This window comes from Hydra vulgaris, chromosome 13 (assembly GCF_038396675.1).
Source record: "Hydra vulgaris chromosome 13, alternate assembly HydraT2T_AEP".
Taxonomy (NCBI): domain Eukaryota; kingdom Metazoa; phylum Cnidaria; class Hydrozoa; order Anthoathecata; family Hydridae; genus Hydra; species Hydra vulgaris.
In genome coordinates, this window is record NC_088932.1 from 13,242,501 (window position 1) to 13,260,503 (window position 18,003).

General features: G+C 26.6%; 1 protein-coding gene across 1 annotated transcript in view; it reads right to left on the reverse strand.

Annotated features, from left to right (window-relative positions):
- Positions 1-18,003, reverse strand: part of LOC100209292 (hemicentin-1) — a 126,049-nt gene that overhangs the window by 96,337 nt on the left and 11,709 nt on the right. The window contains exons 2-8 of the mRNA XM_065816725.1: positions 12,572-12,644; positions 11,921-11,951; positions 8,857-9,192; positions 8,473-8,781; positions 8,070-8,243; positions 6,287-6,457; positions 3,294-3,620 (exon numbers count right to left, since the gene is read on the reverse strand). Of these exons, the coding sequence (XP_065672797.1) occupies positions 3,294-3,620; positions 6,287-6,457; positions 8,070-8,243; positions 8,473-8,781; positions 8,857-9,192; positions 11,921-11,951; positions 12,572-12,644 (1,421 nt within the window). The remainder of the gene's footprint in view (positions 1-3,293; positions 3,621-6,286; positions 6,458-8,069; positions 8,244-8,472; positions 8,782-8,856; positions 9,193-11,920; positions 11,952-12,571; positions 12,645-18,003) is intronic.

Sequence of the window (18,003 nt, forward strand, 5' to 3'; positions counted from 1 at the left end):
ATATTGTTATGATATAGTGATGTCTAAACTTAGGTAGATATAGTTATGTCTAAATTTGCTCATTTAATTTGGTAAGATGCCCGTAATTATCTAATGTTTAATTTTCTTAAGTTATTACTGCTGTTGTTGTATATGTTTATTGTTGTAAGATGAAGTGAAAACTATTGTTTTTACAACATTATTTTATTATGTGCTTTTTACATTTTACTGTATATTGTATAGGGTAAAGGAAGGTATGTTCGTGATAAATTAACTAGATGTGTAATTACAAAGTCAATTTCAGTAATTTTACTTAATTACTTTAATTGTTTGATGTACATAGAGTAAAGTTACTAGAATCTATGCAGTTTTGGGATTTTAAGTCCTTTGATAAGTTTTTATAAAAGCTCAAAAGTCATTGAGAAAAGTTAGGTAATTTTGTGATATGATATTTAATTTCGTGATAGTGGTTAGGTAATTTCGTGAATACACAATAATATTTAAATTTTTCTTTATTAATTAAGTATAACATCTGGTATAATATAACAAAAAATATCAACACTTGTTTTGAATTCATAACTATTCAATCAGACTTTAAGTTCATAAAATATAAATATAGTCAGGCTTATAAGTTAACAAAATTATAATAATACTTTCATTACTTTATATTTATATATAAAAAAAATATACTTTTAACATAGGTAGCTTAGAAAATAAAATAACAGACCTACAAAAAACTCTTAATATAATAACTATAATATTAACCATACTTATATCTGATTAACTTATTTTTCTAAATCACTTTCTTGTTGACAACATGTATCACACATAAATACTTCACCAATGTCCTCATATGTTTGACAACTCTCATGATAAGGTACTAAACAATAGGAACACTGCACCCATTTTTTTTAATGCCACTTTTTTTAAATGCATTTTATATATTTTTTTTAGAAAAGCTTTTAATAAATGCTGGATTCAATATTGTATGAAAAGTTGTCCGATTTGGTTTTTATCCAGGATTTTCCCTCATAAAGTCATTTAAGCTAGTGGCCCAGTTTGACTTAAGTGGCTTGTATATTCCTACATCTAGTGGTTGCAAAAATATTTGCAGATTCGTATAGAGAAAGATATTATTATCATTTAACTATATAGTTATATCGTGCTTAAAACAATTTTTAATGTCATTATATTTAATAAAAGAAACATGATTAAAAATGTAAATTCATTTGAGGTGAAAACGTTAAGAAAATGTGTAACTGCAATAAGGAATCATAAGTTATAGGAAGTTAATAAAAAAACAAAAGTTTTACCATTAAATCAAGCATCTTTTCTAGTTTAATATTTAATAAAAATAATTTACTTACCTTAAAACACAAGTCTGGAAATAAAAATGTTGGACAAGTACTCCAAACAAATGTGCTGAACGCATGTTAAATAATGCTAAAGAATGTACAAACTGATAGTAAACAATTGACGTATCACACGCACCCAACGACTATTTGTGAATCGACAGTAGTACCCCGGGGTACCATTTGACGCAATTTCGATGTTTTTGACTAATAGGTATGTTCGCTACAAATGCCGAGCGAAATATCACGAAATTACATATATCACGAACATACCTTCCTTTACCCTATTATTAGTGTTTCACAATCTCAGGAGAGCTTTGGGTAATTGGCTTTCTGGAGTGAGGTCTATTTTATTGCAATAATGATATGATAAGGCTACAGAGGATGAATAAGATTACAACAATGCATTTCTGATGTATGGTGTCTATTGTCATACACTTTAAATCATCAGTTTTGTTTTGAATCTATTGTGGCCCTGAAGTTGGAGTTCAACTTAATTAGCCCACAACTTAATTGTAATTGGATCTTGCAGCATATATATAATTATTATCTTTTGGTCTGTTATCTTTTTTGTGTATATATGTATATATTTTTGTGTTTATATTTATATAGGTTTTGTACTTTGCGTTTTTTATGTTTGCTCGAAATTTTTTTTTTTTATGTGTTTGTACATTTTGCTTGAATTTTTACTTAATATTTTTTGATCTCTGTTTATATCCCTAGTAGTTTAAAATTGTGACCATTATCTATTACTATTGTAATTGTTTGGATTTTGTTTTGCTATATTTTTGTTTTTTATTTTTTTATATATTGATTGTTTTGATTTTGTTTTGATATATTTGATGATTCTCTTAGCTAAACCTAGCATCGCCATTGTCATTATGATCACTGAATTGTAACACTACTGGAGATATCTCTACATAAACAACACAAAACATTAATTTGCTACTTTTGTTCTTGAGATCTTTATTTCTGGCTGGATTTTATACTCAATTTTTTATACTTCTTTTAATATTTTATCTGTGTCTATAAGCATACACAGCCCATTATGACCCACCATACGTAAGAAAAAATAAACATACAAAGAAAATTAATTTTTTTGATAACATGCTACCATGAAAAAATGATATCAAGGAAACATTTTTTCACTTGTACAATTATTAGTTGTAATCAAAACAATTGTAAAATAAAAATAACATTACAAAAACTTATTTTTTTAATACTTAATAAATTAAAAACATTAACTTGAAAGATTAGATTCAGAGTATTAGAACTTTGATTCTCCTAGGAGAGTAGTTCTCACCAAGACCTCACATGCCTCAATTAATTTTGTAAATTTCACATCAAATAAATTTAAAAACAGTTGAATGACTTTAATTTATAACCAGCAGTTTAACTGATTTCATATTGTTATTAAACAACTTACATTATGATTATGATGTCATTATAGTGCAAATAACTATAATCTGAAAATTAATTACAGTAAAAAAACTATTAATTGTAAACATTGTAAACTGTATTATTATACTGTATTATTGTGTATTATACTGTATTATTATACTGTATTATACTGTAAAATAGTAAACTGTATTAATTTTCCATTTAATTGTTTTATGAAAGTGGCTGTAAGCTATTGCTTTAAAATTAAGATTCATGTTGCATTTATCTTTAATTAGTTTTCAATCTAGTGTAAAATTTGGAAACTCTTATAAACTTTTTAGAACAAAATGTAAACATTTGTCTGTTGTCAATTCACCTACATAAGCTCTTATTTATTCTCATCCAGAAGAAAAAGGAAATACTCTATAATTAGATTCAAATGTCATGCTTTATACATAACTTTAACTTTTCCTAATATGGTTAATATAGATACTAGTGACTGGTAAACAAGTTTTACAATTAAATTAGAACTGAATAAAAAAAAAAGAAATTTAAAAAAATTTTTATCGCCTATCAACATACCAATCAATCGAACTTCTGTAAATGCACGAGTTTCACCAACTGCATTTTTAGCAACACATTTATAGTCTCCAGCATGATGAGGCTGAAAGTTTAAAATTAAAAGCATAGTGGATGTTTGTATGACCGAGTCATCTACTAAAGGGTCTCGACCAAAAAACCATGTGATATGTGGATGTGGTGTACCTGAAGCATTACACAAAAGCTTCAGAGGTGCACCCTCAACAATTTTTACAAAATCTCCAATTTTGACAACATTTGATGCTTTTGAAGATAAGATTTCTACAGTTCTCCTTCGAGATCCACTCTGAATTACTGGTGGGCCAGAATCTAAATGTTTTAGATTTAAAAATTAAATTAAAAAAAAATGCTTTATGTCTTATATGGAAAAAAAAAGTGCTGTATATATAAATATGTCATACTATATATTACATATATGTATAAAAAATATATATATAGTATAAATATATGTGTGTTATACATATACATACATGTAATATATATATAAATATATATATACACCTTGTACAGAAAGTTTAAACGCACTTGCTTTTTTAACGTATATAATACTTTTAAGAAATGATAACCTGATAGATTGATGAGATGTACTCTGCATTTTTATGTTTATTTATACTATGGCTATAATTTATTAATTTAGAGAGAAAAAAAAATTCTATGGATACTATAAAGGAGGTGGAGGATGATGAGAAAATTAACGGAGCAATTAACTCCTTTCAATTTTTAAAAATGAATTTTAAGCGCACTTTGACAAAAAAACTCGTAACACTCTTTATTGAGAGATTTTTATTGAAGTCTCTAGCATTTTTATCACTCAATAGCCTGTTAGCATTATGATATTTCATTTGGGTCCCTATTGTTATTTTATTTTTATAAAAACCACAACTACATTTTGATTCAAAATTCAGCAATTTTTAACTGATCCAACCTTGTCAAAATATGGGTAAAAGAGATGTTTTGTCAAAAACAAAATGGCAAGCAATTGGAATGCATAAAATGAAAACAAGCAATAGAAAAATTGATAGACGCCTAAATATTTCTGAATTCAGCGTTCCTACAACAATAAAAAATTATTTATCAACTGGTAGTGTCAACGATAAACCTTGTAATGCAAACATGCTTTATACGCTAAGGGTTTGTCCATAAAGTATGTACACCCAAAATTTTGAAATTTAATACCCCCTGTTGCCATGCGTACTTTAAGTCCCCACATCCCTTAAAAAGTACATATATTTTTCATATAACCCCCCCTAACTTTTTTTTTCAATAAAAAAGTTTATTGAAAAAAAAAAAGGTGGATGAGGTACCTTGGATAGTTTATACGATCCCAAAGCTATTTGTTTGCGGCAGAGGATCGCAATTTAAAGAACATCTTCAAATATATATACAAATAATAATTTTAATAAAGTTAAATTAAAAAGAATGAATGAGTTTGCTTGGCTAAGAGGTTAATGCTATAGACTTCAATGGCGGAGTCCGGAGTTCGATTTCTAGATAAGTCATTGTTTTTCTTTGTTTTAATGATGAATCAAATAAAATTTGGTAGAATTTGGAAGATTTTGAGACCATAATAATACATTTTTATGGGGGGGCCTCCGCCCAACTAGCCATGGCACTGCTAAAACCTGTATTTTGTCAACTCAAAAGATAAGTTACCTGAAATATGTCTTACTTAGGGCCAGTATATAAGGGGTGGCATGTGTGCATGGGCGCCTGCAGAATTTTTTGATTTTCCAGATAGGACACTTTCACACATTGTGCAAACTCCAAACTTAAGTATGTTTATACCTATGCCAAATAAGGAGGCCTTGCAAAAAATTGGGATGGCAGAGGCCTGGGAACAAAAAGCCCTGAAAGGCTTTTTTTTTTTTTGGGGGGGGGGGGGGGGGGGGGGAAAATTTACATGGTCATAACTTTTGTTATTTACCATATTTTTCTACGAAATTTAAAATCTGTTGATAAATATAAATTTAGTTTTAGATAGTAAAGTTGAAAATTTTGCTACATTAGTGCTTTCATGTTTGGGCAGGGGGGGGGCAAGCATTTTGGGGCTTTTTTTTCCCCAGGTTTCTGCCATCCCAATTTTTTGCAAGACCTTCTCAATTAGTATAATAAACATACTTAAGTTTGGAGTTTGCACAATGTGTGAAAGTGTTCTATCTAGAATAAAAAAATCCTGCGGGGACCCATGCATATGTGTGCAAAGAGGAAAACTATACCCTCTACTCTCTATACCATATATCTTTTTAGTTGATAAACTAGGATCTTTAGTCAGAATTTTAACTTTTCTATTGATTAGTTGGTTAATTGTGATAAATTAGAAAATCGAAGTACGTACTTTTAAATTGAACCCTTCCCCCCCTCCCCTACGTTTTTGTATGCTTTTTGAAGATCTCCTCCCTCCCCCTATGAGGGTACAAACTTTATGAACGACCCCTAAACAGATGTAACCCAAAAGCGGGAGTATCAACTTTAAGTGCAGAAATCAATAGTTAATAATAGACAAAACAGTTAGTTGAATGACAATAAGTTATTACACAACAAAGAACTAAATTCATTTCATGGTGTAAGAAAGCCTTTGTTGACATTAACTGGTCGCCAAAGATGAAAAAAATGGTGCATTTTTATGTATACATATATATATATATATATATATATATATATATATATATATATATATATATATATATATATATATATATATATATATATATATATATATTCAGGTTCATATGTATATATATATATATACATACATATATAAACATATATATATACATATATAAACATATATATATATATACATACATAAATATATATATATATATATATGTATATATATCTTCAAGTTCATATATAAATATAAAACATAATCAGGTTGATATATAAATATAACACATAAGTATAAAACCTAAATATAAAGCATAATTAGGTTCATATATAAATATAAAATATAAAACCTTTAAAAAATAGCTTACTTGCAGCAATAACAGTAATTATTGATGAAACAGCAGTTTTTCCCAATCTGTTGGCAGCTACACAAGTATATTCACCAGAATGTTTTATTTGAACAGTACGTATTATATATTGGCTAATATACTTATCATCATGAGACTTCTCATTTGGATAATCATTTAAAAGAACAACTCCTAAAGTTATAACAATGTGATCCAATATAAATATATACTTATTTATACTCAGCCCTCAGAATTAGGGTTGACATTCGGCAATGCCAACTTAACTGCCAACCTAGAAGTGTTTAAGGTCGTCAAATAATGCCCAATCTTTTTTCTATGTTTTATGGTAAAACCTTTGTATCAAGTTTTTTTTTTGCCAACCTCTAACAGGTTAAGGTCGTCAAATCATTGCTGACCTCATTTTTCCTAATTCTGAGGGCTGTATATTTATATATCAAGCTTTTTCAGAAGACACATGCAAATGCATGTCTTATATGAACATGCATACAACTTCTTTTTCTTTTTTTTGACAACTTGGATATTTACGTTGTTTTAAAAATGTACTAAAAAATTAATTTAAAGAGAAAATTAAAAATAAACAAACCATAAACTGAAAAGAGAAACAAACATAAAGAATTATAAAATTAATAAAAGATAAACCAGAGAAAATAAAAGCACAAAAATAATATATTTTTTAATTTAGAAGTTTCTTAATCAGTAGTTCATACTTAATTTAATTTAAAAGCGCTTCAATCAAAATTTTAAAACTAATAATTTTTCCTTTATTGCCGTGTGAATGTAGGGCTTAGGTTGATTATTACATCTATGGGGTATGACAGTTATATCGGCATTGGATGAGGATTCAAATCCTACTAACAGATATGTAAGTAGGATTTGAATCTTTTATTTGCTTTGTAGACATTAGAAAATATCAAAGTGACAAATTTTTAAATTATTAAATTTCAAAGTAATTAAGCTTAAATTGAAAAACTTTGAAACTTTGATTTTTTCTAAATTATTTATAGTGAAACAATTTTAAATTAAAATAAAAACATACATTAATTTTATGCTTTTTTTTTTTTCTGGTTTATTTTTTATTCATTTTATTATTCATTACGAATTTTAGTTTTTTTGTTTATTCAATGCATTTTTTAAACTCCCTAACTTAAAATATGTAAGGAGATAAGGCCAAGTTGTCAAAACAAAATATTATATGCATGGTTATATAGGGCATACGACCGCACACATCTCCTACGAAGGCTTGATATATATATATATATATATATATATATATATATATATATATATACACGCACATACACAAACACATATATATATAATTGTAATAATAGATACAAAATATTGTAAACATTCTTCAAATAATTTATGGCTTAGACCTATGACCTTAGTAACCCACTGTTGTAGGGTGGGCCCCCTTTTAAAAAAACCTATTTAAATAATTGGTAAAAGACTTTTTATTTATCAAAATGAATACAGAACTTCTACAATAGAAAAACAAACAAAAACTTCTTACTTATATGTTTAATTTACTTATTTTTAGTAATTAGCATTCTTTGATAACTAATAATAATAATAATAATAATAACAACAACAACAACAACAACAACAACAACAACAACAACAACAACAACAACAACAACAACAACAACAACAACAACAATAACAACAACAACAACAACAACAGCAATAACAACAATTATAATAATTATAGCAAAAATAATGATAAAACAATAATTACAGTAATAATAATAATAATAATAATAACAATTTTTTATTTACATACCTTGCCTTTCCCAAGTTAACTTTCCTTTAGGAACAGCATAGTATGAGCATTGTATTTTAACAGTAAAACCCTCTCTGACAGTTGCATTTTCACCAATCATAATTTGAGCATCTCCTCTACCTTTTATGTACCTTAATACTTTATTTCCTTCAACAATTTTTGGAAATATTTTTTCTGTAAACAAACAAAAATCTTCTTTTTTGTAATATGAATATTAGTATTAAGTTTGTCACAAAAAATTACAATAATTATAATTAGATAATTAGATAATAATAATTATAATTAAATAGAGATTAAATAAAAAAAGTAGCAGGATAAATTTAATAGAGACTAAAATTAGTATAGAATTAAATAGATACTAAATAAAATAAAGTAGCAAATAATAAGTAAAAGAATTGCTTACTTATTATAGTGATATGAGACAACTGTTCATCTCCTTTCCCACTCTTGTCGCTCGCCTTGCAAAAATACAAACCACTGTTTTCTTGTTTTGTGTTTTCAATAATCAACCTTTCTGAACTTGAATTTAATATAATAGAATTAAACATCCAAGTTATAAAATACTCCTCTGCAGCTTTAACTTCACATCTTATGTTAAGACTACTTCCATCATAGAATGTAGCATTAGTTCCAATATTTATAGCAACTTCAGTTTCATCATCTGAATGCTCCTGAGAAAGACGTGTTGAAAATATTGTTGGCTGAAACGGCTCTGTTATAAAAAAAATTATTTAAATCTGATGGGATTTTAAATTTTACAAAAAAATTGAAAAATTAAAATGCCTACCTATCAGCCTTACAAATGCAGTACTTTTTTGTCTCTCATATCTGTTAAATACCATGCATGTATACATTCCACCATGTTTTTTATCAAAATTACTTATTACTAAAACAGAATTTCCCTGAAGTTCTGTTGTGTCAATATTTTCAAATTTAATAGGGTCAATAATCTGGTCATTGTAAAACCAATTCACACGTGGATATGGGTTACCTTTAAATGGACAGTATATTTTGATTGTACAATTAGCTGTTGTAGATATTCGATCTCCCACTATGATTTCTGATATTGCTTCATTTGAAGTCCACACATTTTTATTTTCAGACAAAATTTCAGTAAAATAAACTAAACCAAAAAACTTAACTCATAAGTCCATAAAAAATCATAAAATCTAGACTAAATATTTAGATTAAAATTATTATTTTATTATGACAACAGAATATGATTAATATATTATTTAAATATTTATTTATATTTTTAATTCAACATATTAGGGCTTATGATAAAGTAAGACCAATTATTGCTGGCATATGAAATGCAAATGCAAAAAAAAAATTTAAGATTTCCAAGTGCAACAAAAAATACTTGTTTTTTTTTAAACTTAGCTTATGTCACTTTTTATGGATTTGTGTCACTTTAATTAAACTAGAATGAGGGTTTCCATATTGAACAAACAATGAATCAAAAACTTTGAAGTTGTTTCTTCTAGTTTAAAAAATGGAATGGAAAAGTTTACTATTCTCAAAATGCACTTGCCAAAACATGAATGGAAAATGATAAAATTTTAATTAAAAGTTCCATTAACTTTTTAACAACAAAAATATGTGACATGAACTATGAATTTATTTCAAACTAAATTCAAATTAATAACATAAAAAAAAAATTAGGAAAAACTAAAAGTGTTACCATGATAACCATGGTTATTTAATAAAAATAGTTTTAAGCAGTAATGAAAGAAATGAATTAAATAAGTTTTTTCAAGCTGAAAAAAACAGTGGTAAAAATAAACATGATCAATACAAACAATAAATAAGTCAAACTAGCATTTTTGTCAAATAGTCAGCAGTGTCTAGCATCCCACTGCTAGATCATTCATAACATTCTCTAAAAGAACACTATATAATAGGTAAAAAAACTTTTTATAAGCACAGTTACCACCAATATTATTTTCAAACACTCTTGAAGACATTATGATTAGCACAGTTACCACCAATATTCTTTATTAACACTCTTGAAAACATTATGATTAGCACACTTATTGACAATGTGTTTCAATTTATCAAGAACAAAATAATACGCTAAGTAATATTCTTTATAAGTCCTGCATACATTTATGGTTAGCAATAATTATGTTTAGTAATAATTATGTAAAAAATAATTACGTTAAATAATAATTATGTTTAGTAATAATTATGGTTAGCAATAATTATGTTTAGCAATAATTATGTTAAATAATTATTATGTTAAATAATAACTATGTTGAATAATAGTTATATTTAATAATAATTATGTTTAGTAATAAACATGTGTAGCAATAAATTTGTTGACTAATACTTATATTAAATAAATAATTATGTTTGATAATAATTATTTTCAGCAATAAATAGACTTACTAATAATTATGTTAAGCAATAATTAAGTTTTGCAAATAGGCAAATGCAGGAGCCTGATAATGACTTTTAAGAAAACTTCAATTAAGTTACTGTTTAAATAAAAACTAGAATTTAGATTTCTGAGTAAATATGTTTATCACTTTTGAATGAACCTAGGGTTTTATTTTCTGTATGGAGTTGCAGAGCTCCACCTAGAATATAAAATACTAGATTCCCACCAGAAAATAAAACACTAGTAATGCAACTCAACCCAGAAAACTTATCTGTGTTAAAAAAATTTATCTCAGAGAAAAACCTCAGAGATAAAAAAAGTTTTCTAAATATAAAATGAAGGTGGTTATGTCACAAAACTCTTATACATTTTTCTTCATTTCTTGAAAATGGTTATAAATTTCATAAAGGTATTATCGCAATGAGACTGAAGAAGTTCCATAAATTTATTAACATAATTGTGTATTTTCTATATATTCATATATACTCCCTGCGATTAGACAGGGGAGTTTAGCAAATTAAGAATCTATTGCTAAGAGTGTCACAATGCATATATAAGTTGTTGTAGTTGCGTAGAGCTACTTCGATTTTTGCTTGAGGATTTAATGCTTTGCACAAATATTCTTTTAAAACTGGTGCAATATCCAGATAATTTTGACTCTTCAGCTCTCTTTTTTGAATTCTGTAACAATTTTAAAATTTCATTTAAATTAAAAATTCTGTGTAAACTATATTAAATAAAAAAAGCAAAGTTCAAATTTTGACCTCTTTTGATCATAAAATGTGATTGTTGTTTTTTTTGCGTAACAGTCACTGGTTTTTTTTGTACTGCTTGAAATTATATTTTAGCTATACATTATATTATAATAGGAAAATATAAAATATTTTTTATAAGCAGTGAAAATTTTATAGATTTATTTTTAATTTTTTATCAAATAAATTGTTAATGAATGAATAGTTAGTGTGAACACTTTTCTAAAGTAAACACTTGTCTAAAGTAAACACTTGTCTAAAGAATTTTTACAATATAATAAGGGATGCTTGTTATGTTATTGTTGTTGTTACTGTTATTGTTTATATTCTTGTAACATTAATCTTACAAGCATATGCTTGTAACGATAATAAAATCAAACTTTGTATTTAATAAGCAATTTTTTATGAATTATCCGCTTGCTCAGAAACTAAAAGCACTCATAAAAAGCTGTTTAGAGGAACAGCTTGCTTGGCTTGCCATGCAAGCTGTTCCTCTAAACAGCCAAGGTTCTAAACTGCCAAGGCCTGAGTATTGATATATAATTTGTATATTTTTATTTTGCCTAATATATTTATTTGCTTAATATATTTTTATTTGAAAATTAAATATAATTTTTGAGTATATAATTTTACTTATAACAATGAATGAATAAAAATAAAGTAAATTAAAAATTTTTTTAAATGTATTAAACACTTGTTTAAAATAAAAAGTATACCTTTATTTGAACTTTCATATTTGGTAGCAATCTAAATAAAATATAAATATTAAAATAATTTTTTCCAAATCATTTAAGTGATGCTCATTAAAATTTATGCCTATTATTGGGATAAATTTACTTTTTTGAAGAACTTCATTACTAATCATATACAATACCAACTAGCACACCCTCCTCCTGCTCCTTCAGAAATGATATTTTATTACTACTTCATAGGGAGCAGGTGGTATATATATTTTTTCAGCTTTCAATTTTAGAAAAATTATTTAAACTAAATTTTTGAGAAATTTAGTTTAAATTATTTTTCTTAAGAATATTAGGTTTCTCAAAAACATGGTTTTGAGAAACCTAATATTCTTTTTAATAATTTTCTCATTCATTTTTTTGGCAACCACTTTCTTAAACTCTTATATAATCAGAGCACACTGTAAGTACATTGGATTACTGAAAATACACTGGATTACTGAAAGTACACTGGATTACTAAAAGTACACTGGATTACTGAAAGTACACAAAATTATGTCAGATATAGACTCTTAAGCAGTGCTTAAAAGTATAATATGGTAGAAAATGAAATTAAAAAGTTTATTTAAAAATATAAATTACCTTTATTAGTAGTTTTAAAACCATAATTAAACAAAAAATACTTACCCCTTTAACATCCCAGATTGATAATAGAGTTTGTATTAAACTCAAGGATATCAAATGATAATACTTATTTTGTCTAAAATATAAATATACATACATATATAGATAAATATATATATGTGTGTGTGTGTATATATATATATATATTTATATATATATATATATATATATATATATATATATATATATATATATATATATATATATATATATATATTATACATAATATATATGATATATATAATATATATATTATATATATATATATTTTTTGTTAATTTGCCTCCTCAAGGCCAAGAAGGCCACTACAGACGAGGAGGCTACTCATTTGTGGCTTAACCCTCTCTCAACTCTATAACTCCGAAACATGAACCTTGATGAACAAGGCCGCTACACACGGAGTAAAGTGTTGAGCGCGGTACTTCCAGGGACGTGGTGGGGATAAACTCGGAACCTCTTGTTTATGAAGCGAGACTCTACCACTACACCATTACCGCATTTAATATATATATTCATATTTTTATATATACATATATATATACATATATATATATATATATATATATATATATATATATATATATATATATATATCTTCCTGATGAACCTACTGATGGCGAAACACAGTGTTGAAGTAATCAAAAATTAGATAAGTGTTTTTACTAATTTATTATTGCTCTGTTATTTTAGAACATTGAGCACTCTGTTTGTAGAATACACTAACATAATTTATACATGTATATATATATATAGAAATAATTTATAGATTTTGTATATCTATTAAACATAATTTTTTTTGAACAAAAAATTATTTTAGGGGTAGCTCAAGACCCTTAAAAGTTTGACTGGTCCCTAAAATTTTGAAAATAAAAGTTCTTCTAAAGTATGTCAACCTGGTACTCAAAAGAAGCGAAATTATATAAAAACTTTAAAAATAATAATCAATTTACAAAAAATTAACTTTTTTCTTAAATAAATGCATAAAAACTATTGTTTTTAAGTTGAAAATGAAAAAAGTCATTATTTTCAGGTTTTAAAAAAATAGTTTCTTTAAACATGCTTATTTTGTAAAGTTATTACTGTTTTTGAAGTTTTTATATAATTTCGCTTCTTTTGAGTACCAGGTTGACATACTTTAGAAGAACTTTTATTTTCAAAATTTTAGGGACCAGTCAAACTTTTAAGGGTCTTGAGCTACCCCTAAAATAATTTTTTGTTCAAAAAAAATTTATACCTAGTGTTTTAGTATTATATAGAACAAATTAAAGGGGTAGGAACAGGTTTTTTTCAAAAATGTTGTTTTAAGCTCCACCCTAATACATATTTATATATATATATATATATAAATATGTATTAGGGTGGAGCTTAAAATAAATATGTATATATATATATATATATATATATATATATATATATATCACACTCCACTGTCACTTTATATTTTAACAGGTTATTTTGTTTGTTTCTTGTTTTGCATTATATAAATATTTTTTACATACAGGATAATTGGACTTTGCATCAGTCTAATTGGAGCTAATATTAATCTAACTAGTTAGATTTATATAAACTATATATTAGTTATATATATAAATTATATATAAGTTAATGTATAACTATATATAGATTATAATTTAAACTAATTTAAACTTAGAAGTATTAAAAACATACATAAGATATAAAATCGATTAAGAAAAGAGTAATAACAAATGTCAACATTAAAGTTTGGTAATTTTAAGTCTTTCACTTTGCTTTAGCATTTGTCGTGCTGAACCTCCTGTGATAGGGGGATGTGGCAACTGAAAGACCATGTCTGATTTGTCCAACTCATAGTTTTGTCTTCTCTCTTAAATCTTTGTGAGTTTATGTTCTTTCTCATATTCTGAATTTCGAAAAATGTGTCAGCAACTTCTAGTACCTACTAGTTTTTTGCACCATGTTTGCCTTGAATTTGTGCCAAGATGAAAACTCCATGCTAGATTTTTCTTTAAATTTGAATCTTTCGAAGTCTACTTCTGACTGAGCAGATACTTTGTCAGATACTACATCTACATTTTCCTCTAATTCTATACTTTGCTCCAAGGAAAAGTTAAGCCTTTTTTAAAACAGATAACAGTTGTTTATGATCAATTTTGTCTTTCATTTTGTTTCCAGATTTTTTCTTTGTTTTTCTTTTTTATTTTGAAGTGTTACTGGAATGTTAAAATGCAAGACTTTTTTTCGAATGACCTCTTCCAGTTTGTTTTCATGGTTGAGCTTTTGGATAGGCTAGAATAATATCAGGAGACACAATGTTAGTGCTTATCTGGTTTGCCAAAGAAGCATGACTGCAGTTTGTCACCTCAATATTAGTCAAGGGCCCAGGCCTGCTTAAAAAGTCTTCATTATGCTTACTTATAAGATTGATTTGTTATAGTGGATAGCCGGAACTCATAATCTTTGAAAATGTTTTTATTCAGTGGATGAACATCACTCACTAAAACTGTGTGTAATGTTACTTGGGGTAAAGCTAGGGAAAAAGCTTGTTCAGAAATTTCTGATACATCATAGATTGTTGATGATTTCCCAGCATTGCCTGGTTTTAACATCCAATCCTTTTTATTGTTGAAATAAGTCTAAAATGGACCAATTACCCCTCTGTCTAAGGACTACATTTTGTAACTAGTGTGTTGATAAATTTTTACCATTGTAATCCCATTATAATTTGCCAGCTGGATTGTTGGTTTTGATATATGACTCTCATGGTTATTAAGTAAAAAAATGGATTGATTTACCTTACTTGAATAAGTATGCTTTACAAAATATTTCATAAATCCTAGAAACAATTTTTCACTTGACGATCTCATTGGGTTTGCTCCACCAAGTGTACCTTCTGGTCTTCCTTTTATCATCAAGTCTTTAAAGTTCTTATGATGGAAAATCAACATTGGAGGCATATATTCACCTCCAGCAAATATTGCTTCAATCATTGCTATTCTACATCCTCGCTCACGACTAGTCATTCCGCCAACCTGCTTTTGACTTTTTTTTGCTAAGATTTTGGGAGAATTATGGACAGTGTTAACACTGGTTTCGAAAACATTCTATATGCTAAATGCTGTAACAGCTTGATCTTGTTTAAACCCAAGAGCTACTTCATAGTTCAGAAAAAGAAGTGCTACATTTTCCCTATTAAAAGCAGTCGAGCATGCTAGACTTGCCTCAAGTGATAATTCTTTAGAATACTTTTTTCTGAAGATTTTCAGTCAATTATTTCCAGCCATTTGGTTTCTATCTTAGGATGCATCATACTTTTTTTGATTTGCTTTCCCAAATCGGTAATCCAATTTTCAAACATCTTTCAAAGTCAGTCCATACCGAAGATCAGCGGTTTCAAAATGCAATCAACTAAGAGTTTATCTTCTACTACCGTGAAGACTTTCTTCACATTGTTGTTTTTCTTGTATCCAAATTTTTTTAAACCTGATTCAAGGAACTGATAAGAAATACACACAACATATTAAACTAAAGAGATTCTTAATAAACAAATTTTTCAATAAAATTAATACCTTTGAATAAAATATTGTATAATGCATTAACTATAAAGAACTTTTTTTTATCAAATTTTTTATTTGTTAAAAAACCTTCAAAGAAAAGTAAAATTCTTCTTTACAATATTTACAACATTTGCTGCCTTTAAATCTTTTTTTTGTAAATGACCTTTTACCTATTTTTTATCCAACAAAGTCCATAAGTGTTTTATTGGATTCAAATCAGGGCTCTGTGAAGGCCATTTTAAAATGTTTATACTGCTTTCATCAAAAAAGGTTTTAGTATTTTTAAAAGTGTGTTTCAGATTATTGTCTCATTGAAACAAAAAAATTTTACTAATTGAAGTTTTTTAAGCAGAAGATTTTAAATTTCTTATCAATATATTTTTATACAAATCAACGTTCATAGCTTCATCAATAAATTTTGATTTTCAAACACTATTCCATGCATATACAACCCCATAGCATTACACTTCCACCAACAAACTGTTTAACTGTTCCGCTCATGCAACTCAAATGAAAAGATTTACCCCTTTTTTGCAAAAGTCTTTGTGCACCACCAGATTTTTTTAAGTTAAACATGGATTCATCAGACCAAAGAACTTTTTTCCAAAATCATAGTGGCATTAAATAAAATTTTTTGCAGAATTCATTCTTCTCTTCATATGAGTTTTTGTTAAAAATGGTTTTTTAGGAGCCATACATCCACTGAACCCTGTTTTATGAATATGATTTCTAATTGATGTAAGTGAAATTGTGTTTCCTGTTAATTGAAATTTCAAATGTTTCATATTGTTAGTATTTCTTTACAATTGCTTCTGCTGTTGTAAATGAAATATTTGTAAGTTCTTGAACTTTTCTATAAGTATTACCTTGTTTAATCAAGTCTATTACAAGTTTACTTTGAGTTTTGTTTAAATACTTACCTTTGGGTATCATAGGTTTTGACAAATAGAGTTTTGAATATCTTTTTTTCAAAAATATTATAAATTACTGAAAATAAAATTCTAGAAATATAAATTCAATAAAATTGATATTTTGTAAATTAAAAAAATTATAAGCATTCATTTTCATAACACATTATTAATAAAATAATTTATGTGCATGCAAAATATTACATATTTAAGAAAAAAAGCATTTGTATAATTTTATAACCAATGCATTTTCTCATATTTTTTCTAAAAAATTATAAATAAGGAATAGACATTTAAATTTAAAAAAATGTTTCAGTCTTTTTCAATACTAATAGTTATTTTCAGTCATTTTCAATACTAAGTTAAAAACAAATTTTAGCAAAATAAAATGCAAAAATTAATTTGTACAACTAAATTCTGTTATCACTATATAACAACATATTACATTAAAGATATTATTTCATAAAAAAACTTACTCAAAATAGTATTTACAAAATCATGCAACTACCATAGTTTTTACAAAATTGCTATCATATATTCATAGGTTAGGAGTTAAGCAGTTTCAAACATGCATAAATGCAGCTGAAAACATTTTCAAACATACTTTACGAATTTTGATTATCAGTTTTAAAATAAAGTTTATACCTTCAGTGTGGAAAAAAGAAGAATATGCACTTAAAAAAGTAACTTTTTGGTATTGAAAACAAATTTTTGTTTTTGTTAAGCAGTGGTAGAACAACTTAATATGAGCCTCTAATGGCCAATACATGCAACTAACATTTTAGTTTAAATTCACTTTAAGGTACACAAACCTCCGAGGTACACCACTCTACCCTACATTATATATATACAGAGGTGTAATCAAGACAGTAAAGGCCAAGAATGATTAAAATCAATGACATTTGGGCTCAAGACCAAGACATTAAAAAATCAATCCAAGACCAAGACATTGTAATTTTTCACAAGACCATAATCATAAAATCTCAGAAGAGGT